This window comes from Entelurus aequoreus, linkage group LG04 (genome assembly GCF_033978785.1).
Source record: "Entelurus aequoreus isolate RoL-2023_Sb linkage group LG04, RoL_Eaeq_v1.1, whole genome shotgun sequence".
In the NCBI taxonomy this organism is placed as follows: Eukaryota; Metazoa; Chordata; class Actinopteri; order Syngnathiformes; family Syngnathidae; genus Entelurus; species Entelurus aequoreus.
In genome coordinates, this window is record NC_084734.1 from 45,181,393 (window position 1) to 45,208,708 (window position 27,316).

The 27,316-nt window shown below is 40.5% G+C and overlaps 1 protein-coding gene across 9 annotated transcripts in view; it reads right to left on the reverse strand.

The window, feature by feature from the left end:
- Positions 1 to 27,316, reverse strand: part of pak5 (p21 protein (Cdc42/Rac)-activated kinase 5) — a 204,203-nt gene that overhangs the window by 18,543 nt on the left and 158,344 nt on the right. For all 9 annotated transcript variants that reach the window (XM_062044974.1, XM_062044971.1, XM_062044973.1 and 6 more), the window contains 5 exons: positions 12,376 to 13,221; positions 6,258 to 6,467; positions 3,757 to 3,898; positions 3,477 to 3,631; positions 2,723 to 2,856 (listed from right to left, as the gene is read on the reverse strand). In XM_062044974.1, the coding sequence (XP_061900958.1) occupies positions 2,723 to 2,856; positions 3,477 to 3,631; positions 3,757 to 3,898; positions 6,258 to 6,467; positions 12,376 to 13,221 (1,487 nt within the window). The remainder of the gene's footprint in view (positions 1 to 2,722; positions 2,857 to 3,476; positions 3,632 to 3,756; positions 3,899 to 6,257; positions 6,468 to 12,375; positions 13,222 to 27,316) is intronic.

Genomic DNA, 27,316 nt, shown 5'->3' on the forward strand with positions numbered 1-27,316 from the left:
AAATAATGATTCCGTACATCACACAAAAATACACAACACCACACATTAATTTTTCATAATATTCTAATAAAAATAATAATAAAAAAGGAAATAAAAATTTAACTATTAAATATTTAAACATATTATTCATTTAATGCATTTTTTTAAATGGCAAAAAGTAAGAAAAAGTTGTGTAATGTACTGGAAGTTTTAAAAATGTCAATTTAAAATGAGATTTGATTAAGCAAGCTAGGGTTGCCATGGAAACTCAAGCAGCAAGTTCCACTCTGTAATTTCCTGCATAATGTTGCTTTCATGATGTCTGGCTAAGTTCAATTTGAGAAAATGTATTTTTTTTTTCTTTCTTTGTTAGAAAGAAAAAAAACCAAATGTGTTAGACAATTGGAAGGAACATCTTGAAACACACACACACACACACACACACACACACACACACACACACACACACACACACACACACACACACACACACACACACACACACACACACACACACACACACACACACACACACACACACACAAACACACACACACACACACACACACACGCACACACAAGGATGAAGTAGTGCTGCTCGTCGTCACTGAAGCTTGTTATTAGCGTGTGACGCAAATGCTGACACTCCACGGAAATGATTGTAATTAAAACAGCGAACACGGCGTGGGTTTAAAACAATCAAGGCGATGGCGGCTTAGAAACGTGGCTCATCAACAGAAGGCCAATTAGGAAAAGTTGGGCGACGAAAGCCGTAAAGAAAAAGAAAACACTCAAGTGGTGTGAAAGACTCCATTACAGCCCATCTGTATCGTGTTCCTCCTAAGTGCTGGCGTGTTCACTACTTCATGCGGGTGAGGCGACCCCCTCACACATATGTACTCCATTTGTCTCACCATTCGGATTCACACTCTGGGCTAATTTTCATTTTATTGTGGATGACTAAGACACAAAAATACACAAAGATTCCTGCATCCAGTACGTAGAAAAAGTCAAATTAGCACAATTGGGTGTCCGCTCATTTCTGGCGTCCCCCTGAGGTTGTGTTCAAAATGCTTTGGAAGAGGTTCTTAACCTTTTTGACCTTGGGGCCCAACTTTTCCACTACATAGGGGCCCAGGGCACAATCAAATATTAGCACTAAATTAGTTTAATTGTATTCAATAATTCAATCTAACCCATTTACAGTTTAATAATAATAATGGATTAGATTTACATAGCGCTTTTCTAGACACTCAAAGTTCGATTCACAGAGAACTCATCATTCATTCACTCCACATTCACACCTGGCCTGAGGTAGACTGACGGACACGTGGATGCCAGTTTGTGCCTACAGCCCCTCCGACCACCACCCATCATTCATTCACCAGTGTGAATGGCACGGGGGGTGAAGTGTCCTGCCCAAGGACACAATGGCAGTGATTTGGATGGCAAGAGGCGGGGAGCGAACCTGCAACCCTCAAGTTTGTGCCACGGCTGCTACCCACTACTGCATGCCACCCCAATACTGTTGAATTGAGACTGTTGTTTTGTAACAGGATGAACCTTGTCAAATGATATGAAAGCATGTGTTAATCACAAAGATTATTATCAAGGCTTACAGTAGGTCAGGCTGATTACAAACATAAGTACTAATCAAGTGGCCTAGTGGTTAGAGTGTCCGCCCTGAGATCGGTAGGTTGTGAGTTCAAACCCCTGCCGAGTCATACCAAAGACTATAAAAATGGGACCCGTTACCTCCCTGCTTGGCACTCAGCATCAAGGGTTGGAATTGGGGGTTAAATCACCAAAATTGATTCCCAGGAGGGGCACCGCTGCTGCCCACTGCTCCCCTCACCTCCCAGGGGGTGAACAAGGGGATGGATCAAATGCAGAGGACAAATTTCACCACATCTAGTGTGTGTGTGACAATCATTGGTACTTTAATTTTTTTTTACTGCAAAAGAAGGGACTTATAAAAACTGCTGAAAAATATATTTACACACAATTACACAGAGCCTTGTATATACTGTAGGAGTCTTAACTAAGCAAGTCAATAAATTAATATGGAAATAGAAATACAGCTTCACCACTTTAGTCATACTTTTTGCACTTTTCTAACTTTTCTATGACTTTGGTTCAAGACTTCTTCTGTTTGTTTGTTATTGTCATTATTGCCACAAGTGGTGGAAAAGGTATTACAACTGACTACAGCTAAGGTCCATATAAACCATGGCTGAGAAACCAATATTTATTTGTTGGCCCTCTCGGGTATGCTTGCGGTCCAACAATGTTAAGAAACATTGTGCTATCGTACATGCAATACAGAGAGAGAAGTAATTGCTCAGTTTCACTTTAGACCCAGTATATATATTTTGCTTGATGGCAGCCATGTTTTTCAACCAATCCTGATCAAATTGTACACCCACATGCTTCTCAGGACAGTAAAGTTGTGTACCAGAAGAAATGGTGATAAACATCCAAAAATGACAGTGGGTCTTTTGTAGAACGCGTATAAGAAATTTCAAGTCAATTCCACTCATGTGTGTGAATAACAGTTCCACCATGTGGTGTTTTTCTTAGAAAAATAAAAGCACAAGCAACACAATAGGGGTGCATGTTTTGACACCCTTCTGTGGGGCGCGGTTCAGTAGTAGTACAAAAGTTAAATTACAAACTAATTATTGTAGTATAAAACTGAAGCAACGTGTCATTAGTTTTTGTGCTAAGCTAACACTGTGGTCACCTGGTGTGAGTGACGATGTCGGTGAGCGCGCCTCCCTCAAGGAACTCCATGACCACCCACAGCTCGTCCCCCACCAGGTAGCTGTTGTACATGTCCACCACGTTCTCATGGTGGTAGTCCCTCATGATCACCACCTACAAATGTGTGCAGAGGGAATACACACGTTTAATAATCAAACCCGTTCATTGAATTGATCCAACTTATCTCATTTGAACATGTTCGGGAGTCTTAACTATAACGGGATTACATGCAGGGGAACTAAGAGGATTACAATGAAACAAATTAGCTGGAGAATGAACACCCACTGCCACCTACACACACACACACACATTCGCACACACACACACACACACACACACACACACACACACTCACACACACACACACACACACACACACACACACACACACACACACACACACACACACACACACACACACACACACACACACACACACACACACACACACACACACACACACACACACACACACACACACACAGACTGTGATAATGCCTGATAGTGGAAATCTAAATGTGTGTGCCAAAACTGACATGTTCAGTTGTTACTAACATTGTTCATTAGCAGTTAGCATGAAACGCATCACTCCTTGCAAAATACTGAGCCATCATCAAAAAATACAAGTAGGCAAATTGCTAGCTGATAACACACAAAGTAATGCAGAAAGCAATGCCAAGAAAAAAAGGAGGATGTAAAGTATGTATACTAACAAGATGATGAATGCGTCCCACCTCGTTAAAGAGCAGCTCCCTCCTCTGCTGCTTCCTCAGGTCCATCTTCTTCACCGCCACCTGCTTGCCGCTGTGCTTCTCACTGGCGATGCAGACGATGCCCGTGGAGCCCTCGCCAATCTTGATGAAGCTGTCTAGGTACTCCCGGGGGTCGCCTGAAGGGGAGAGAGCACGCGAGCCCACACACACACACACACACACACACACACACACACACACACACACACACTCGTCACTTTGACGTCAAGCCACAATAGACACAGCCCCTTTTCCAACTCACCTGGATTGACCACGAGTTGAAGAGCGGCTCGGAACTGCTCGTGAGACACTCTGGAGGGCTGCGTATCAGAGCTGGAGCCCCAGGAGGGTGGCGGATATGCCCCTGGGAGAACGTAAGGGGACGAAGGCTGGGAGTAGGCCCCCTGGAGGGAAAGCATGTACAATGTGAGAAAAAATCAATTAAAGATAATCAACTAGCACTCGGATAGAGCAGACTTCCACCAGGCCTTGTCTCCCAAGAGTTAAAAAGTTCTGGATCTAGACGGTGATCTGGATCAGCCCCAAAATGTAATCCCATGATCCATTTTTGACATTTCCTGAAAATCTGCTAATAACATGTTGAGTTATTTTGCTAGCTGGCTAACTAACTAACTGGTTGCACAGGAAGTAAGGAAATGGCTTTACATTTTATGAATAACAGGGGCAAACTTTTTTTTCACTCTTATGACAGCTAGGAATGTTAAAATGTTACTTTAAATAATGGAACTTAATGAAGGTTTTACATTGGCCACGGTTTGACCCTGGAACAGATCATTTCTGATCTACAGTGGTACCTCAACTTACCTTCTTACCAGTATTTTGAGATATGAGCTGTCTCTCAGCTTTTTGTTATACTTTAAGTTGCGAGCACACGTTGAGTTACAAGCCTCCCTGGTTGAAGTAGCGACTGTCCAAAGATTGACACAATCCTGCCCTCTAACCACCTGAACTGAGAAAAGTTAGAAGAAGCAGAAGACTGTATCATAGAAACAAACCATTAAAAATATGTCCTACTGGTTTGCCGACCCGGCGAGTCAGCCTGATCGCATCACCCTCAGTCTGCATCACATGAAGCTGCAGCTAATCCGCCTCAATAAAAACGATCCTAAATATTTGTTCAATACAGTAGCATTGTTAACCCAACAAGGGACTTCCCTGAGTCGCTCCACCCACCCTGCTGATGACTTTATAACGTTTTTTTGCTAAGAAAATTGAACTCATTAAAAAGGAGATTAAAGATAACGCGTCCCAGCTCCCACTGGGTTCTATTAACGCAGATACAAATGTATGTACGACGAATAATGCTCTACAAAATAATCTCTTTCTTTTTGAAGAATTAACAGAGAAACTCCTGTGACTCGTAAATGGGACAAAACAAACAACGTGTTTACTTGACCCATTTCCTGGGAAATTTATCAAGGTGCTGTTTGTAATATTAAGACCACCAGCGTTAAATATTATTAACCTATCACTTTCCTTTGTTACTGTTCCCTTAGCATAAAAACAGCGGTTATTCGCCCTCTGCTTAAAAGACTTCTGACAGTCGAACATAACATTCTATTAGTGCGTATCAAAACACGTATTGGTATGTCAGACATAGCCCTTTCTAGGTTTAACTCCTATCTTACTGACAGGATGCAGTGCATCTCCCATAACAATGTGACCTCAAAGTATGTTAAGGTAATGTGCAGAGTTCCACAGGGTTCAGTTCTTGGTCCTGCAGTCTTTAGAATTTACTTGCTGCCGCTAGGCGTCATAATGCGCTAATACAGTGTTAGCTTTCACTGTTACACAGATAACAACCAATTTTACATGCCCCTAAAGCTGACCAACATGCCATATTTTGGTCACCTGGAGGAATTTCTTAATGAAATCAAACAATGGAAGTCCAGCAACTTTTTGCATCTTGACGGAAATGTTGATTATAGGTCCGACTAGACACCGGCACTTACTTAATAATACCACTTTAACATTTGACCAACTAATTACACAAAGCGACTTGGTAAAGAATCTCAGTTTTATCTTCGAGCCAACTCTCTCGTTTGAGTCACACATTAGGAGTGTTACCAAAACAGCCTGTAATATCACAAAAATGTGTCCCATTTTGTTCTTACCGACGCTGAGTTTATTACTTATGCGTTGTTTTACGTCTTGTCTCCATTATTGTAACGTTGTACTTTCGAGTCTCCCTATGTCTAGCATTAAAAGATTACAGTTACTTAATTGATTGATTGATTGAAAGGTAATGGCTGTACATTACATCATAAAACTAGTGTAGTTTTTATAGTATTGTCTATTGTACTGTTTTTCAAACAATATTTTTTATCTAAAAGTTAGATTTTCTTTTTAAAAGGCATATCACATGTTAAAATTGTGATTTTTTTTTAATGGAAGCGCAAATTATATTGATTTCAATTAATTTCAATGGGTGGGTGTTTTGAGTAACGAGTTTGTGGAAACAATTGAGCTCATAAGTTGAGGCATCACTGAATTTTTTAAAACAAGACACTTGGAAGTGATGACTGTGTTCGATCTCAGAGGTTATCTTCTACTTCCCCCAATATCTTCATTCACTTCCTCAGAAAGTATGTTAGAAAATTACATACACCCTACAGTTAGACTGGCGGTGTCCAAAGTGTGTTTTTAATTGGCCAATGGCATACAGTAAAAATAATGTTACACACATATCAGAACATTATGAAGGAGCATCCCTTTGAAAACAGACTGCGCTTGGTATTGTACCTGCGGGGTGTAAGGTGGGCTGGGCTGGGACGGGGGATGGTGGTAGGGCGAGGGCTTGTAGTGGTGAAACACAGGTGGGTAGGGCAGGTGCACTGGTGGGTACCCAGGGGGCTTGGCGTGGTTCTGAGGTAGCTTGAGGGGACCGCGGGGGTAGGTGTCACCCGACGCCAACTGAGGGCTGCCGTCCCGCGACGCTCGCTCGTATTCACCCTGCGAAATGAAGGAACTTTATAATTAGCACCCAACAATGCGACCATTCACCACCCACAAGCCTATGTCGCCTCCAAATCTGCGACACACCCCTTCCTAAATATCCCATGGACACCAGCTACTACAGCACGAACACCTAATGAAAGCGAGAAGATTAAACTCTCCTCTTTGTTACTTTCTTTTACACACACACAGAGGGCAGAAAGAGGAGGAGGAGCCCTGACGTGTTGGGATGGTGTATAATTACATGGTGTGAACTCTTTTAATCAATCATTCTCAGCAGGTGTGTGAGGACTGCTGCTGATGGGACAGTCCAATCTCCCCCTCCGCATCCTTGGCCGGCACCGCTGGCTGGCTGTCAGCCAAGGGGTCTCCTGATCCATGTTGGTTAAACGCGCATTAATCTGAGTTTGGCAGGGTAATCAACAACCTAACTCAACTGTGAAATTGAATTCGGCGCTGGAACATCGTCGGGCTGCTTTTATGCTAAGGCTGCAGAAAAGAGGGGAAAGTGCCGCAACATCAATTTGTCACCGAGAGCTGCGGCAGGCAAGCGAGCTCACACAAAACAGAGAATTAAGGGAAGACGACAAAGAGAGAGAGAGGGAGTGTGTGTTTAATGTGTGTGTATTCTCCACCAACACCCACCTTCTACAGCCAGGGAATAAATAAAGCTACATTTGTGTAGGCTGCACCAGTTAAAGGAGAAGAAAAGGCAGCGATTGTTCCAAGGTTTGCCAGGCCAGAAGAATGGTGCGGATTGCTAAAGCTGCAGAATGCTCCCGTTTGTTCTCAGCCATGCAACAGCATCCGAGTGCTCATGGACTCCTCCTCACCATCCAGCTTTCACTCTCACATATTCGTCTAAACACATGGAATAATGTGTGAAGCGTGAGAAAATGACCTCCTCCTCCTGAAGCACAATCCTGCATGGCTTGCATTCTCCATGACTATTTTTTTTATTCTCTCTCTCTTTACAAGCGGCTATTTACTGAAGCGTGCAGGTTAAATGGTTTTTCATCAAGGCGCCCTGGGATCGACATCAGCAAACCCACTTTCCGTCTCAGCTACTGGAGCCGAGGAGGAGGAAGGCAATAGTGCCGCAGATGCTATCACGCTGCGCGGCGGCCTTAATGGTGCACGGAGAGCGACATAAGGACCAACCCCCCTGTACAGGTTGACCGCACCACTACCTCCTGCCCACCCCCACTGCAGGTGCTCTATAACTGCCAATGCAGATATTTGGACAAAATGTGACCGAAACGAAGTGCAAACTGCAACAGGCAGGCAGCATGATCAGAGTATCCCTTAATACGGGGGTCGGCAACCCGCGGCTCTAGAGCCGCATGCGGCTCTTTAGCGCCGCCCTGGTGGCTCTATGGAGATTTTTCAAAAATGTATGAAGAATGGAAAAAGATGAGGGGAAAAAAAATCTATTTTTTGTTTTAGTATGGTTTCTGTAGGAGGACAAACATGACACAAACCTCCCTAATTGTTATAAATCACACTGTTTGTATTAAACATGCTTCACTGATTCGAGTATTTGGCGAGCGCCGTTTTGTCCTACTAATTTTGGCGGTCCCTGAACTCACCGTATAGTTTGTTTACATGTATAACTTTCTCCGACTTTCTAGGACGTGTTTTATGCCACTTCTTTTTCTGTCTCATTTTGTCCACCCGGCTGTTAACGTTGTGCGTGAAGGCACAAAGGTGAGTTTTGTTGATGTTATTGACTTGTGTGGAGTGCTAATCAGACATATTTGGTCACTGCATGACTGCAAGCTAATCGATGCTAACATGCTATTTAGGCTAGCGATATGTACACATTGCATCATTATGCCTCATTTGTAGGTATATTTGAGGTCATTTAGTTTCCTTTAAGTCCTCTTAATTAAATGTATATCTCATGACACATGTAATATGGCTTTTAATTTTTTGCGGCTCCAGACAGATTTGTTTTTGTATTTGTGGTCCAATATGGCTCTTTCAACATTTTGGGTTGCCGACCCCTGCCTTAATAGTATACCTGGACAATTTGAACTTTAATCAGACAAGAAGAAAGAATTCAGTCTGGACATTTTAAAGAATCATCATCAGTATAAATGAACTCAAATTGTGAGTGTAATCTTAGCATGTCGCTATGCTGTTTGTGTCCTCCTGTCCCACTCCTTAATGTTGCACAGTGTGTGATATATGACAGTTATTACATGGGACAAGTGCAGGGTTCCAGGGTATATTTAAAAAGTGGATAAAGTACACAACAGCTAGTCCTTATTTTTCTGCTTTAAAGAAACCTTCTAGAAGTTTTTCTTTTTAAAAATTAATATAAACTGACAATAATTCATTAAGTCAAAAACATGGCACGCTTGCTCACTCGACAATACAGTACAATCTTGCACGTAACAAAGACTAGTCAAAATAAAAGTCAATCACAGTCGTACTTTGCCACAAAGCGCTTCTGAGTTTGCGGCTTCACTCTATCGCACATTTTTTTAAATGTATTTTTGGCTTAAAATTAAGTATTTAAGCATACAAATGGCATAATGAACTGAAAAGATCAATATGACAGTAGACTTGTCTTATAAATGAGACCAAACCAATGAGAGGGCCACTGATTATTATATTTGACTAAACAAGTGTAAAGTTAATTATGTAAGTGTTCTTTATGTCGAGAGGGATAAAATAATATCAAAAAAACGCATTTAGAATCGAAAATATCAGATTTATAATTCCTATTGCCAGAGAGCCTCGGCCGTCAGCGGGTAGAACCAGGGCAGAGGAACAGACTCGCCCTGGCCAGTGAGGCTCACCAGGAGATGGGGACAACAAGTAGGAGTCGTCCGTCACGCCAACAACAAAGCAGCAAGCAAGTCCTTTAGTAAATTTGCAGTTTGTTTGGGATGCGACTCCCTCCTCGCTGAGTAAAATAAAAAAAACATTGCTATTTAGAAATTAGCATGTTAGTGTGAATCGAGGTTGTGATTTACTTAGAATTTCTTGTGTAGGTCTAGCATGATGTAATGTACGTCGCTCACTGTAAATATTATCATACATCAGTACAGGTAGTCAAATAAGAAGAAGAGGTAGAAACATTTCCCATCAGCTTTGGTGCACTTACTATAAATGTGGAGATTTGTGTCATTTCATATTTCTGTAAGACATCTTTTTTCCCTCTGTTGTTTTTGGAGCGCGTTCTTCATTTTGGCCTCTTACATAATAACCACATTAAAACGCAGCATATTATTTAAATGTGATCTTGTTCCGGGACGTCTCTTATTCCTTTTGTCGTGTCCCTCCCCCCTGCACCTCGCTCCCCTCCTTTTATTCCCCCTAGACCTCGCTTTGACTCCTCGGCTCGGTATGTCACAGCTGCACGGTCGATTGTTGAGCGCTGCCGTTAATTGATCTGACTGCGGAGGATAATTCTGAATGCTCCTTTTTTCATTTGGGGAAGAGTGCATGAGTGTCAGAGTCAGTCTATGTGTCAAAAAAGATGGACAAACTAAACATAGATTGATGGGACAAAAATACGGAGACCGGTGGACATAACCTGCATCTATCTGCACCTGTAGATTGCATTGGTATTTATCTGCAAGGAATCGTAATGACAGGTGTTTCTTTTGATGGTCAAAACAAAAACCACAATAACGAAAGGGATCGTTAATGTATTTTTTTTTTTAACTTGATGAATTACTTGGAGTGCATCAGAAAGTGGAAAGGAAATAATAGTTCTCTTTGAGCGCATGGTCATTTATGAACAATTAAATTGCACAACACAGCGGTGATAGAACCAATGTTTTAACAGCTGTAACTGCTCAGTCAGCTTTAATACCACTGATGAGTTTATAACAACAAAAAGACAAACGTAATGCATTAGTTTCACACCAACAGCTGAGAAGTTACATGTTTAAGACAAACTTAGATATGGCAGTTAATTACATTTGGGGGTACAACGATTAATCCACAAAAATCAATAATAAACTTCGACGCCGACAAATTCATTAGTCGATAATAGTGACGTTGCCGCTTGTGTTTTTTTTCAGATGGAAATGTGCGGGTCACTGCGACCGGAGACTGGAAAATGAATTCTTCATTTTTCATCTGCACTTTGCCTGTCACTCCTCTTAAATGGACAAAAGTTTATTTTTATTTCTGTAGCAGCTTAATGAGCATCATTTTTTTCTGAAATATTTGTTGTCTTTATTGTTAGTTAGCACTTAGGCCTAAAAAGAAGTATCAAGCTGAATTGCCGTGCGGACAAGAATCTTGAAGGCTTCTGTAATGCCGAGGAGACCAAAGTGGCGTGGGAGGAAAGAAAACTGTCAACTGCCATCCGATTAGTCGACTAATTGTTAACATACTGAATCAAACCCTATCAAAAATAGTCATTAGTTGCAATTGTAATTGAATAGAGACCATGATTAGAGTATTTATGGTCTGCTTTCTTACATTCTATACTGCAGTGTTTTTCAACCACTAGTGTGCTGTGAGATACAGTCTGGTGTGCCGTGGGAGATTATCTAATTTCACCTATTTGGGTTAAAAATATTTTTTCCAAACCAGTAATTATAGTCTGCAAATTATGTGTTGTTGTTGAGTGTCGGTGCTGTCTAGAGCTCGGCAGAGTAACCGTGTAATACTCTCCCATATCAGTAGGTGGCAACAGGTAGCTACCGTATTTTTCGGACTATAAGTCGCAGTTTTTTTTATAGTTTGGCCGGGCGTGCAACTTACACTCAGGAGCGACTTATGTGTGAAATGATTAACACAATACCGTAAAATATCAAATAATATTTTTTAGCTCATTCACGTAAGAGACTAGACGTATAAGATTTCATCGGATTTAGTGATTAGGAGTGACAGATTGTTTGGTAAACATATAGCATGTTCTATATGTTATAGTTATTTGAATGACTCTTACCATAATATGTTACGTTAACATACCAGGCACGTTCTTAGTTGGTTATTTATGAGTCATATAACATACACTTATTCAGCCTGTTGTTCACTATTCTCTATTTATTTTAAATTGCCTTTCAAATGTCTATTCTTGGTGTTGGATTTTATCAAATAAATTTCCCCCAAAAATGCGACTTATACTCCAGTGCGACTTATATGTTTTTTTCCTTCTTTATCATGCATTTTTGGCCAGTGCGACTTATACTCCGGAGCGACTTATACTCCGGAGCGACTTATACTCCGAAAAATATGGTGATTGCTTTGTAGATGTCGGAAACAGCGGGAGGCAGGGTGCAGGTAAAAAAGGTGTCTAATGCTTAAACCAAAAATAAACAAAAGGTGAGTGCCCTTAAGAAAAGGCATTGACGTTTAAGGAAGGCTATGCAGAACGAAACTAAAACTGAACTGGCTACAAAGTAAACAAAAACAGAATGGACGACAGCAAAGATTAACTGTGGAGCAAAGACGGCGTCCACAAAGTACATTCGAACATGACATGACAATCAACAATGTCCCCACAAAGAAGGATAAAAACAACTTAAATATTCTTGATTGCTAAAATATAGATGTGGGAAATAACGCTCAAAGGAAGACATGAAACTGCTTCACGAATACACCAAAAAAAGAGAAAAAGCCACCAAAATGGGAGCGCAAGACAATAACTAAAACACAACACACAGGAAAACTCAAAATACGTCACGGCGTGATGTGACAGGTCGTGACAGTACACCTACTTTGAGACAAGAGCTACATTGATGCATGGTTGGTTATGGTATAAAGTCATAATCAACAATTGCGATAACGACTTTTTACTTTCAACTGAGTTTAGTTCTTTAATTATTTCTGCTGGTGGTGTGCCTCTGGATTTTTTCAACGCAAAAAATGTGCCTTGGCTCAAAAAAGGTTGAAAAACACTGTACAGTATGTAGATCAGTGTTCGTGTACTTACCTTGTTGATGGTCTGCGAAGTGGCGAGGCTCTCAGACAGGCGAGGGTAGGTGTAGGAGCTGTAAGGGTGGGCCTGGGCGGGGTTCTTAAATGCCCCGCTGGCCGCGTATGGAACATTGGGCTCCTGCAGCCCGGAGCCGGAGCGGGACCGTTGCCTTATGGCTGGTGTGGGGCTGGTCTGCATCACATAGGAGCTTTTGGGCCGCTTGTCGTAATCCTCCCGCATAGCACCATAGCTCCACTCGCTGTCTGGGTAGTTGATCTGCTCGCTGTGTAGGGAAGCGCGCGACGGTGTCCCTACTGATGTGTCCCGGTAGTCCTGGCTGGATGAGCCACCCACAGATGCCCGGTAGTAGCCGCTGGAGCCCACACCGCTCCCCGCTGTGGAAGCCACCTCATCAGTGGAGCGCCCCTTGCTCTCCAGATAGGTGTGATAGTCAGGGGGAAGCTTGCCATAGTCTGATTTTTGGGGCATAGCGTCAGGGTAGAAATGGCTGCGGATAGGGTGGCCATGGGAGTGGCCATTTTGTTTGGTGAAGCGATAGTGCCTTCCTAGAGCCCAGTCCCCATCGATGGGGAAGCCTTGTTTGCTTGGATCCAGAGAGTAGTCCCTGCTGGAGGAGTCCATGTCGCAGGAGTAGCGCGAGTAGTAATGACTGAAGCCGTTCTCCTCGGGGCCGCCGGGTCGAAGGCCCATGGAGGGTTTGGAGCTGGCGCCGGGCTGGTGGGCCCCCGGCGGACTCTCTTTGCGCAGCGAATTGGAGCGCGTCACTGATACGTTGTCAAACTCCTCCAGCAGGCCGTTAATGGACGCGTCTTTGGGCGGCCGGTTCCCTCGCACGATTGTCTATGAGAGAAACAGACACGGTCAGTCATGACATGCAATAGAGCACCTAAAAGCGTTATGGCGGCAGGCTGATTACGCCGGGGGTGCATTCCATTTCAGTTCAGCTATTCTGTCTGAAAACTGAATCAATTGAAATTCATCAATGGACACAATTTCAATTCCTGTGTATCAGGGCTTTTGGGACAAGTATGAGTCAATCATCACTTGCAACAAATGAGCAGGCATTTAGTGACCATGTGACAGTCCATTCGGGGAAACGCGGTGACACCTCAGATCCTTACAGGCAGTGGTCCCCAACCACCGGGCTGCGGCCCGGTACCGGTCCGTGGATCGAATATTATTTTATTTTTTTTAAATACACTTTTTAAATTTTTTTTTTTTTTTTTTAAATTAAAGGCCTACTGAAACCCACTACTACCGACCACGCAGTCTGATAGTTTATTTATCGATGATGAAATCTTAACATTATAACACATGCCAATACGGCCGGGTTAACTTATAAAGTGACATTTTAAATTTGCCGCTAAACTTCCGGTTCGAAACGCCTCTGAGGATGACGTATGCGCGTGACGTAGCCCGGCGAACACGGGTATGCCTTCCACATTGAAGCCAATACGAAAAAGCTCTGTTTTCATTTCATAATTCCACAGTATTCTGGACATCTGTGTTCGTGAATCTGTTGCAATATGTTCATTGCATTATGGAGAAGGAAGCTGAGCAAGCAAAGAAGAAAGTTGTCGGTGCGAAATGGACGTATTTTTCGAACGTAGTCAGCAACAACAGTACACAGCCGGCGCTTCTTTGTTTACATTCCCGAAAGATGCAGTCAAGATGGAAGAACTCGGATAACAGAGACTCTAACCAGGAGGACTTTTGACTTCGATACACAGACGCCTGTAGAGAACTGGGACAACACAGACTCTTACCTTGGTTACTTTTATTTGGATGACAAAGACGCAGACGTGCTACTGTGAGTATGCAGCTTTGGCTTCTAAACATTTGATCGCTTGACCGTATGTGCGCAACTTTTTTTTGCGTATGTACGTAACTTTTTAAAAATATATAAGCTTTATGAACCTTGGGTTAGGTGAACGGTCTTTTGGGCTGAGTGATTGTGTGTGTTGATCAGGTGTTTGAATTGTATTGGCGTGTTCTATGGAGCTAGGAGCTAGCATAGGAGCTAGGAGCTAGCATAACAAACACGCAGGTGTTTTTATGCAGGATTAATTTGTGGCATATTAAATATAAGCCTGGTTGTGTTGTGGCTAATAGAGTATATATATGTCTTGTGTTTATTTACTGTTGTAGTCATTCCCAGCTGAATATCAGGTACCGTGAGTATGCAGCCTTGGCTGCTAAACATTTGATAGCTTGACCGTATGTGCGCGTCACGTACGTAACTTTTTAAAAATATATAAGCTTTATGAACCTTGGGTTAGGTGAACGGTCTTTTGGGCTGAGTGATTGTGTGTGTTGATCAGGTGTTTGAATTGTATTGGCGTGTTCTATGGAGCTAGGAGCTAGCAGAGGAGCTAGGAGCTAGCGCAACAAACACGCAGGTGTTTTTATGCAGGATTAATTTGTGGCATATTAAATATAAGCCTGGTTGTGTTGTGGCTAATAGAGTATATATATGTCTTGTGTTTATTTACTGTTGTAGTCATTCCCAGCTGAATATCAGGTACCGTGAGTATGCAGCCTTGGCTGCTAAACATTTGATAACTTGACCGTATGTGCGCGTCACGTACGTAACTTTTTTAAAATATATAAGCTTTATGAACCTTAGATTAGGTGAACGGTCTTTTGAGCTGAGTGATTGTGTGTGTTGATCAGGTGTTTGAATTGTATTGGCGTGTTCTATGGAGCTAGGAGCTAGCAGAGGAGCTAGGAGCTAGCGTAACAAACACGCAGGTGTTTTTATGCAGGATTAATTTGTGGCATATTAAATATAAGCCTGGTTGTGTTGTGGCTAATAGAGTATATATATGTCTTGTGTTTATTTACTGTTGTAGTCATTCCCAGCTGAATATCAGGTCACCCCCGGCTCTCACAGCATCTTCCCTATCTGAATAGCTTCAACTCCCCACTAGTCCTTCACTTGCACTTTACTCATCCACAAATCTTTCATCCTCGCTCAAATTAATGGGGAAATTGTCGCTTTCTCGGTCCGAATCTCTCTCACTTCATGCGGCCATCATTGTAAACAATAGGGAACTTTGCGTATATGTTCAACTGACTACGTCACGCTACTTCCGGTAGGGGCAAGCCTTTTTTTTATCAGATACCAAAAGTTGCAATCTTTATCGTCGTTGTTCTATACTAAATCCTTTCAGCAAAAATATGGCAATATCGCGAAATGATCAAGTATGACACATAGAATAGATCTGCTATCTCCGTTTAAATAAAACAAAATCATTTCAGTAGGCCTTTAAATGAACATAAAAAACACAAGATACACTTACGATTTGTACACCAACCCAAAAAATCTCCCTCCCCCATTTACACTCATTCGCACAAAAGGGTTGTTTCTTTTTATTATTAATATTTCTGGTCCCTACATTATATATCAATATAGATCAATACAGTCAGCAGGGATACAGCCCGTAAGCACACACGATTGTATTCTTTTATGACAAAAAAAAAAGAAAAAGAAAAAAGAAAAAAGAAAAAAGATCCCCCCCCGGTCCGTGGGACAAATTTTCAAGCGTTGACCGGTCCGCAGTTACAAAAAGGTTGGGCACCACTGCTTACAGGAAACCAGCGGTGGATCTGAGCGACCCATTTCCCTCGCAACAGATTAGCTTCATTTTCAGTGGGAGCATCAGGTTTCACGTTCTAGTAGTCGTGACTTTGGTTTGGGAGACACACACATAACACACAAAAGGGAGCGCGATTACGCATCTGCTCGGGAGCAGAGGCAGCTCAAACGTGCTTCTCATCCCCTCCTACCTTGCGCTAAGCCCTTTACACGCCTGTGTTGTTGTTGTGAGTCACTGGGAGACTGGTGCTGCAGCTCAGTCAGTGTTGTAGCGTGGGTCACGACAGCACGCACTTGAGCGAGGATAAAAAATATATAAGGTGCAGTGGGTACATGTTTTTACAAATATGCTGCGTGACCACTGAGGGACATAGGTGGGGGTTGATGATACATATTTTCGTTGCTGGGCTTTGTCTTGTACTGCCATCCGTCTGCTAAACTGCAGGAATTTCAACCATGTTCTCGTTTGATGTCAGGTCTATAAAAATGTATAAACCCGCCCATATGTCAGCGCTAACACGAGTGAAATTTACAGGCTGAGTTTTCTGCATGCATTACATTTTAAGCGGTCTGACTCTACTCTATTTAAAGTGTGGCAATCACTGCATGAAAGCCGCTAAATTAGCTGTCATCTGCTACGCCCGCTACTGGGGGACACGTGTTTGACTTGCCCGCAGAAAGAAAGAAAGGCTGCAAACACACTTCCACACCTTCTACAGTAGAAGGGGGGCGGAGTACAATATCAGTACTTACAACCCCATCCATCCATCCATTTTCTACCGCTTGTCCCTTTTTTGGGGTGGCGGGGGTGCTGGAGCCTAACTCAGCTGCATTCAGGCGGAAGGCGGGGTACACCCTGGACAAGTCGCCACCTCATCACAGGGCCAACACAGATAGACAACATTCACACTCACATTCACACACTACGGCCAATTTAGTGATCGCCCGGGATTGAACTCAGGACTACTCAGGACTTTCGTATTGTGAGGCACATGCACTAACCCCTGTGCCACCGTGCTGCCATATTGTAGTAAATTGTTAGCTTACTTGGACACGTTTAATTACAAACCTAGGGCCTGATCTACTAAAGTTTGCTTGCACTAAAAACATGTGCAAACTTGATAGCCCACGCAAAGCTGATACTAAACCTATTAAAGTTGCGCGGAGAGGATTGCAACTCTAAAGTGAGCAGAATAAGAAGTGCAATCTATTTAGTGTGTGTGTCATTACAAATATGTAGAATATACACTACCGTTCAAAAGTTTGGGGTCACCCAAACAATTTTGTGGAATAGCCTTCATTTCTAAGAACAAGAATAGACTTTCGAGTTTCAGACGAAAGTTCTCTTTTTCTGGCCATTTTGAGCGTTTAATTGACCCCACAAATGTGATGCTCCAGAAACTCAATCTGCTCAAAGGGAGGTCAGTTTTGTAGCTTCTGTAACGAGCTAAACTGTTTTCAGATGTGTGAACATGATTGCACAAGGGTTTTCTAATCATCAATTAGCCTTCTGAGCCAATGAGCAAACACATTGTACCATTAGAACACTGGAGTGATAGTTTCTGGAAATGGGCCTCTATACACCTATGTAGATATTGCACCAAAAACCAGACATTTGCAGCTAGAATAGTCATTTACCACATTAGCAATGTATAGAGTGTATTTCTTTAAAATTAAGACTAGTATAAAGTTATCTTCATTGAAAAGTACAGTGCTTTTTCTTAAAAAATAAGGACATTTCAATGTGACCCCAAACTTTTGAACGGTAGTGTATGTTGATGATCAGAACGCCCACAGTACTGGGAGGATGAGAGGAAAATATAATTTTATTTATCAACGCTGATCAATGTTCTTCAGGAACTATTTTGCGTCTTTATTTAGCACGTCTATCATTTGTTACGCACAAATGACTGTGAGAAAGGAAGTGCTTGTACTGCAAAGACAGATGAACAGAAAATCCTTCATCCAACATGTGTATCAACATATTTGGACAGTCATAAATAAAATATATGACCTATGGTCTATTCGGCAGTATAATTTTATAGCTGCTGGATGACATGCTCCCCCGTCCCCCTCCTCAGCTCTGGTCGCTGAACCTTACCCCCCATCCTTAGAGCAGCCGTCCCTACCTTAATGTCTCTCCCTCCCCCCACTGAATGCCTTATATTTATTATATTGATTGATTTTTGTTAATCTGAATGCCTTCTATTTATTGTGCAAAATCCAAGTCCATGCATATTTGTGGTTGCTCTACTTTTTTCAAAATGCACATTTTGTACATTATCCTTTAATTATTGTTTATCTGTATTTTTATTTGTATTTTAGTTTATTCTTTATACTTTGCATATAGCTATAAAAATCCTCACATTTTACAGTCGGTTTACACCTTGGTTCAGAGAGAGATGTTTTTTTTCGAATTTTCCTGTATGTCCAATACATGTTGAAAATGTACTATAAAGATGACTTTGACATAAGAAGCTGATTAAAACAAATGCAACTGATGCATTTTGGTGTGTGTTGACATTTTGTTTAATGAGATTTGTTTTTTCATTTAGGATATATATTATTTTTGGATTTCTTTTTTGAAAAAGTGTCTTCCAAAATGTATTGCCTTGCATTTTGATCATTTTAGACACATGAATGTGCTGCTGTTGTGATGGTCCCGCCTCCCTGCAGTGTGTTAAAAATAGTTTCTGTTGTCTACAGCTTGCAATTCTATATTGCAGAAAAGGTGGTACTGTACATATTATAAATGTTTGCTGCTATAGTTCAGCAACAGCATCAAGGGTTAGAATTGGGGGTTAAGTCACCAAAAATGATCCCCGGGCGTGGCCACCGCGGCTGCCCACTGCTCCCCTCACCTCCCAGAGGGTGATCAAGGGTGATGGGTCAAATGCAGAGAATAATTTCGCAACACCTAGTGTGTGTGTGACAATCATCGGTACTTTAACTTTAACTTTAACTTAACATTGCACACAGATTGGAGAGCACAACATGGATGTGGAGGGCACATAATGCAAATAGGGTCGCATTTGCGATTCGCAGGTAAAAAAAAATTATTGGACCCCAGCACATTGTAAACAAAATTTTTTTTGAAAAAAAGAGCCAACGTGCACAAGGAGAAAAAGGTGAAACCATGTTTTAATGATCAGATTTAAACCAGCACTAAGTAACTTATATATATATATCATAAAATATTTTCATAACTTTTGGGATGATCCATGGACTTACAACTGGTTGAAAGACACCTGTGTCATGGCCTGAGGGGTCTGTATCACTTTCACTGGCACTGAGCAACTTTGAGGAGGGTGGCAGGAACCCTTCCACACAAAAAACTACAAATGTGCTGACTTGCTTAATGGCATACGTCACTCCCCCTTTCCCCATTCGTTAAAAAGATCGAAGTCAATGCGAACACCTACGTACCGCCAGAAAACTAAACGAAGCAATTACTGCTATCATGGCAGAAGCTACAAAACAACCAAAAGAAACAAAATGTTTTGTCTGAGAAGACAAAAAAAAGAAAAAGGTAAGCTCCCCGGATCAAAGGAAAATCAAGAAACAACATTGGTCTTCTTTTTTTAAGTTAATTAGAATTTTGCACGCAAGCAATTTACTGTGATTAATCGATATATATATATATACATACACACATATATATATATATATATATATATATATATATATATATATATATATATATATATATATATATATATATATATATATATATATATATATATATATATATATATATATATATATATGTATGTGTGGGAAAAAAATCACAAGACTATTTCATCTCTACAGGCCTGTTTCATGAGGGATTTCCTCAATCCTCAGGAGATTGAGGAAATCCCTCATGAAACAGGCCTGTAGAGATGAAATAGTCTTGTGATTTTTTTCCCACACATACATATTACGCTCTACCACGGTATCGAGCACTATTTTTTGGATAATCTAATTAAGACATATATATATATATATATATATATATATATATACATATGTGTGTGTATGTATGTATGTGTATATATGTGTATATATATATATATATATATATATATATATATATATATATATATATATATATATATATATATATATATATGTATATATATATATATATATATATATATATATATATATATATACATATATATGTATATATATATATATATATATATATATATATATATATATATATATATATATATATATATATATATATATATATATATATATATATATATATACATACACATATATATATATATACATACACATATATATATATATATATGTATATATTTATATATATATATATATATATATATACATATACACACACATATATAGTGCGTCTGCCTCACAATACGAAGGTCCTGAGTAGTCGTGAGTTCAATCCCGGCCTCGGGATCTTTCTGTGTGGAGTTTGCATGTTCTCCCCGTGACTGCGTGGGTTCCCTCCGGGTACTCCGGCTTCCTCCCACCTCCAAAGACATACACCTGGGGATAGGTTGATTGGCAACACTAAAAATTTGGCCCTAGTGTGTGAATGTGAGTGTGAATGTTGTCTGTCTATCTGTGTTGGCCCTATATATATATATATATATATATATATATATATATATATATATATATATATATATATATATATATATATATATATATATATATATATATATATATATATATATATATATATATATATATATATATATATATATATATATATATATATATATATATATATATATATATATATATGTATATATATACATATATATATATATATATATATGTGTAAGATCTGACCAAAATATCTGGTCTTACTCGCTAGCATTAGCTTATAGCTAGAGATCAAGATAACTTTATTTTTCCAAAGAAGGGAAGGAAGAAATTAAGTGTGAAGGACAGTGTTGGGAAGAAGTGGGTGATATTTGTTGTATAAAGAAATAAATCATCAAAAACATGACAAAGCTTGTAGCTAGCAAACTTGATGAAGCAGTTGGAGTGTAGCATTGCTTGTCTGCACCATACTGACGCAGAATGAGTCGATAACGCCAGCCAAGGACGTTAAAATAATATTCAAATGGTGCACATATAACCATTAAAATATGGAGAAGCTGCTGATGGTGTGTTTGACGGAGAAGCAGCTAGAAAGAAATACTGTAGAAGTTCACTCACCTAGGTAAAGCCTGTACATTATTATTACATTACTATATAAAACTACTGTAGGTGTTTTGCATTCTATTGTATTGTTTTTCGTACAATATTTCGTATCTCCAGTTTGTTTTTTATTTTTAAAGGGCATGCTACATGTTAAAATGGTGGTATTTTGGACCGATTAAATTGTTTTAAATTGTTTGTTTTTTTTGCAAAACTAATTTTCCAAGGTAGGAGCTGCATCACAGAACCAAGAGTACCTAGGGTACCTAGGGATTCGTATCCCTAGGTACCACTGTATTATACATTTTAACATCTTTCAGTATGTTGCTCTCTGTCAAAAAAAGTTTGGACACCTCTGCTTTTGACCGTTCACAGAGCACTCATGTTTCCAGAGTATCATACTAAAGTTCACCTCTTAGCTTGAAAAAAACTTTGGCTCATTCTTCACGCGACACTCTTTTTGAGGCACTGCCTTATTACTCTTGGTGTTGTCGTCACCTGCCAGCAAGATGTTAGTTTTGACAGCCTCATCTCTGTCATTCTCTTGTCACATGTGCTGAGGCAGGAGAATGGGAAAGCCACGAATGCGCTGACACGAGAATACATCTGTCCGTCTTTACCGCCACAACCACCACGTGAGCATTCTCCTGCTCTCGCCATTCATCCATCTGAGCAGCAACAATCCTGGGATATAAATGCGTTTACACGACTCGAGAGATTTGGGGTCTTCCATCAATCTGCAGGAATTCTGTGGGTTGAAAAGAAGCCTGTACAAGCTGAGCAATTTGACACCCAGTAACTGGCTGGGTTAGGGTTTGACAGTTTTAGACTTAAAAGTTGGAGATTACATTTGTGGCGCCCCTTATGGGTTGTGGTATAAATGCTTTGGAAGACATGCAGGCGTACATGTATGGGTCATATACAGTAAATATTCATAATCATTTGACAAATGGTAATTGAACTACATATTAACCATGCCCCCTGCAAAGACGTTTAGCTTTGTTTTTCAACCAATCTTTCTCAAATTTTACACATTGGCTTGTCAGTCTCATAAAGATATGTACTAAATTTTGCTGTGATTTGGCTAAACACCTTAAAGTTACAGTGGGGTGTTTTGTCGAGAATTCTTGTGAGAAGTTAATCCTACTGATGGGAGTCACACTTTGGGATTTAATGTCAGTAAAATAATAACACAGGTGGTGCATGTTTTGACAAACGTTCGCACTTAGTTTACACGTACAAATACAATGTCTTGTCGTAAACAAACAAAATCTGGCACTGGAGGATGAAAAGCTGTGATTCCTACATTTTTGCAGGTTTCAGCAATAACAAACAAGCCCTTTTTTATTTCTGACATCTGGATGCAAATTTGCGACATATTGCTATAACTTGAGGGGCTCATCTGCTCAAATTTATACAAATCATTTCTTATCGCTGCCTTTGAGCTAGAAGTTTCTGCTTTTTCTAGAACATTTATGCTTTAGACAATTAAATATTTTATCGTTTCAGCCTTTATCCACCCCAATCTTTCAGTGTTGGAACCATAAGCACCTCGCCCCCCATTCCCAGCCCATGACCACCCCAAAGGTCCTGGCTATGAGCTGCTTGGCGTTGTAAACTGGAACGTGAGGTGAAACGTCGGCTATACGCAGTGAGCTATGTCAAACTGAGAGGCATCCGGATGGAGCCTTCCAGGAACGCGACGGTGAGTAGACATCTATCACGCTTTTGGACAGATGCTGCAGTGCGCGGACCAAGCTCTGCCTGACAGAAAGAACAGAAAAAAAACAACTTCCACAACGACCTCTGGAGCTTCTTTTATAGTGCAGACTTTTTTATGTGTTACTGATGTGTGTATGCTGCACTGACAAGGAATAGGGGAACAAACTTGCGATTTTGCAACTTATAAGAGTCGTGTGTAAGGTTATTGTGTAACTGGGGTGTGAAGTTGAAAAGTCCCCTTTTATGCAAAAGGGACTAATTAGGCTTTGATGGTAATTTGTCTCATTTGAGCCTGTTTGTCTTTCGCTTGTTTGCTCCACTTTGCATTGTGAAAGAAAAAAGCATCTTCCTCAAGCTTTGCTACATTTCTGACACCAACGCCCAGAGTTCTATACAAACTGTCTGTCTACAGACATGGGAGCTGATCATTTTTATTTTCTTTAGCAAATACGCTAACCTAGCATGATGTTGCAGATTGTTAGCACTGTAACTCACATACGTAGCTATGCCAGAATTGCTAACGTTTGTGTCCTCCTGTCCCACTCCTTAATGTTGCGCTGTTGTTCGTGCTATATGGCTTCTATTAACGTTGGACAAATGCAAAGTTACAGTGTGTACTTCAAGTGGATAAAGTGCACAATAGCACATATTTACACTAACGCTCATTACCATTGAAGCTGCAGACACGCAAAAAGACGTGTTCCCAGTAAGGCTTATCAAAAGAACTTTTAAACCAGGGGTCTCAAACTCAATTTACCTGGGGGCCACTGGATACAGAAACTGGGTGAGGCTGGGCCGCAAGAAAAGATTTCTTTAAAAAAATCTAACAAGCACTTTTTAATGAATTCACCTTCTTTGAATGGCTTTCCCGCCCTAGCAACCATCTCACTCACCATGTAGCTAGCTTTGACTGCTGCATCGCTCTTTTCGCTTGCTTTCTTGACGAAATCTTGTTGCCTCAGTAGACTGGTTTTAAAATTTGCAACCCGGTTCACTCTCTCATCTCCCTGGTATTTTGCATACTCCTCAGCATGTCTAGTTGTATAATGACGTTTCAAATTGTATTCCTTAAGCACCGCAACTTTCTCTGTATCAACTACAGAAAAGAGCTATAAGGATTATTCATAAAGTAGATTACTTAGAACACACTAACATATTATTTATTAATTTGTGTTTATTGAAATTACAGGAGCTAGTAAAGTTACTGACATTATGTGTCATGTTTAAAGCTAAAAGTAAAACATTACCAGCAAATTTACAAAAAATGTTTGTCATCACTTCTGAGAATGAAGAGCATAGAAGAAAAGGTAATTTCCAACATCAGTATTCAAGGACAACTTTAAAACAAATGTGCATATCAGTGGTGGGGGTTAAACTATGGAATTCTCTTCACAATGAGATAAAAGATTGTAAAAATATATTCCAATTGAAAAAATATATAAAGACAGAACAATAAGAACATATGGACAGACATAAGTGTTTACATTTTGCTTTATATTTATTATTTTACTTATTTTTTGCCTGGTTTTGTATTTGTTTTGTATCATCCCGTGAGGTGTATATTACTTCTTTTGTTTTTTTTGTTCGCTTTGTACATCATGAAGTTTTGCACTTCTTGTGTTTTTTTGTGTGTTTTTTTGTTTGTTTTCGTTATATTTGGATGTAATTGTTGGTTTATATGATATCAATAATTAAGACTACATATTATGTTGAAGGGGGCAGAAAAATATACGATGTTTCTTCATCCTGCTCCTTCTCAGGCATTGGTGTGTAAATGTATAATTGAATAATTGAGGTATAATTGTCTATCGATCAAAGATGCACATCAATGAAGGAGATAAATAAAAATGAAATTAAATAAGACACGTCGGGGTGCCTCTGTGCTCAACAAAGAAATATTGCATCAAAAATCGTCTCTGTCTGGAGCCAACGGGAGGGGCGGCTCGTCGTGGAGTTTACAGTTACGGTAGCACAATTAGCCCCGAACGGGCTAACATCACCACTAACGTGTTACACATCTGATTTGCCCAGCGGCTCTCTGTCGGAGTATCAGCGCCGGGGTCCAGTGCACCACACTTTTGTATTGTCGCTCGGTCCTTCGGAGGAGTGCTCGTCTTCCCCGCCTGGACTGTTTACAACGGGGGCGGGAGCGAGCAGGCGGGCGAGCGAGGGAGGCAGGGAGGGAGGGAGGAAGAGCATGTGTGGGTGTCGTGGAAAAGCGGCAAAATGTTTCTCTGCTTGCATCACGCAAGTGACGTCAATGCATACTTGCCAACCTTGAGACGTCCGAATTCGGGAGATGGGGAGGGGTTGGGGGGGGTTGGGGGTAGCGGGGGGTGTTTTTGTAGCCCGGAAGAGTTAGGGCTGCAAAGGGTTCTGGGTATTTGTTCTGTTGTGTTTATGTTTATGTTGTGTTTAGGTGAGGATGTTCTCCCGAAATGTGTTTGTCATTCTTGTTTGGTGTGGGTTCACAGTGTGGCGCATATTTGTAACAGTGTTAAAAAATAAATAAAATAAAATATGACCACCCTCAGTGTGACATGTATGGCTGTTCCTCAAGTATGTCTTGCAATAACTTGCGTGCGTCTGCAAAAGCCTCATACAACATGTATCTGGGCCGGCACGCTGTTAGTATGGACAAAAAGATGATGCGGTGACAGTTTCTAGAGAACACTTAAGTAAGGCTGCAGCTAACGATTATTTTTCTATCGATTAATCTATAGATTATTTTTTCGATTAATCGGTTAATTATAGATTTTTTTTTCGATTAATCTATAGATTATTTTTCCTTTTACCGATTATTTTTTTATTCAAAATGAAGATGAAAAAATAAATGTAGGCCCGTTTTTTCAAAAGGCATGGCTTTTATTTACAAAAAAAAAGAAGTATGGCCACTCAGTCAACATTGACAAAAACATGACTAAATATTCTGTAACAATGTAAACATTTAAAACTTTTAACATTTAACAAAATTAAAAGTAGCTTATTTGCTTTTTAATGTGCAAATATAAAAGTCAACATCCAGTGCAAATCTTAAAGGCCTACTGAAACCCACTACTACCAACCACGCAGTCTGATAGTTTATACATCAATGATGAAATCTTAACATTGCAACACATGCCAATACGGCCGGGTTAACTTATAAAGTGCAATTTTAAAATTCCCGCCACACTTCCGGTTGAAAAACTCCTTTGGATATGATTTATGCGCGTGACGTCACAAAAGCAACGGAAGTGGTTGGACCCCATCGGACCCGATAGAAAAGCCTCTTGTTTTCTTCGACAAAAATCCACATTATTCTGGACATCTGTGTTGGTGAATCTTTTGCAATTTGTTTAATGAACAATGGAGACTGCAAAGAAGAACGTTGTAGGTGGGATCGATCGGTGTCTTAGCGGCTAAGTACAATACTGTAATATCTGTGATATTTGCATTAGTGTACTGTGTCTTTAAGGGTTTGGGGAACGCGCATGCGCGAGTGAGTTGGTGGAGAACTTGTGTGTGTGAGCGTGAGTTTTGGCTAACAGCAGCTCGTGTATGTGTGTGCGTTACTTTTTGAACTACAACCAGTTACCGCTTTTTGATAAAGCAATTGAGCAGCGCTTCCTCGTCTGTGTGACTCCTTCTCCACTGCGGGGCATTACAATACTTACAGCAACACAACAAGGACTACTTACTACGCCTAGCCGATGCTTGCCGCCAAACCCACGGATGAAGTCCTTCGTTGTGCCGTTGATCGCTGGAATGCAGGTGAGCACGGCTGTTGATGGGTTTCTATCTTCATTTGAGAACGATGCTACGCGCTAGCTCAGTAGCTAAGTGTGTCACCGATGTATTGTCTTGGAGATAAGTCACTTTAAATGTCCATTTCGCGTGCGCGACTCTCATTTTCAAGAGGATATAGTATCCGAGGTGGTTTAAAATACAAATCCGTGATTCACAATAGAAAAAGGAGAGAGTACATAGTTCTGTGAGGTCTGGTTGCTAAGTTAGCTTCAATGGCGTCGATAGCACAGCATTGTTAACCTTCGCCAGCCTGGAAATCATTAACCGTGTATTTACATGTCCACGGTTTAATAGTATTGTTGATTTTCTATCTATCCTTCCAGTCAGGGGTTTATTTATTTTGTTTCTATCTTCATTTGAGAACGATGCTATCGCGCTAGCTCAATAGCTAAGTGTGTCACCGATGTATTGTCTTGGAGATAAAAGTCACTTTAAATGTCCATTTCGCGTGCTCGACTCTCATTTTCAAGAGGATATAGTATCCGAGGTGGTTTAAAATACAAATCCGGGATTCACAATAGAAAAAGGAGAGAGTACATAGTTCTGTGAGGTCTGGTTGCTAAGTTAGCTTCAATGGCGTCGTTAGCACAGCATTGTTAACCTTCGCCAGCCTGCAAAGCATTAACCGTGTATTTACATGTCCACGGTTTAATAGTA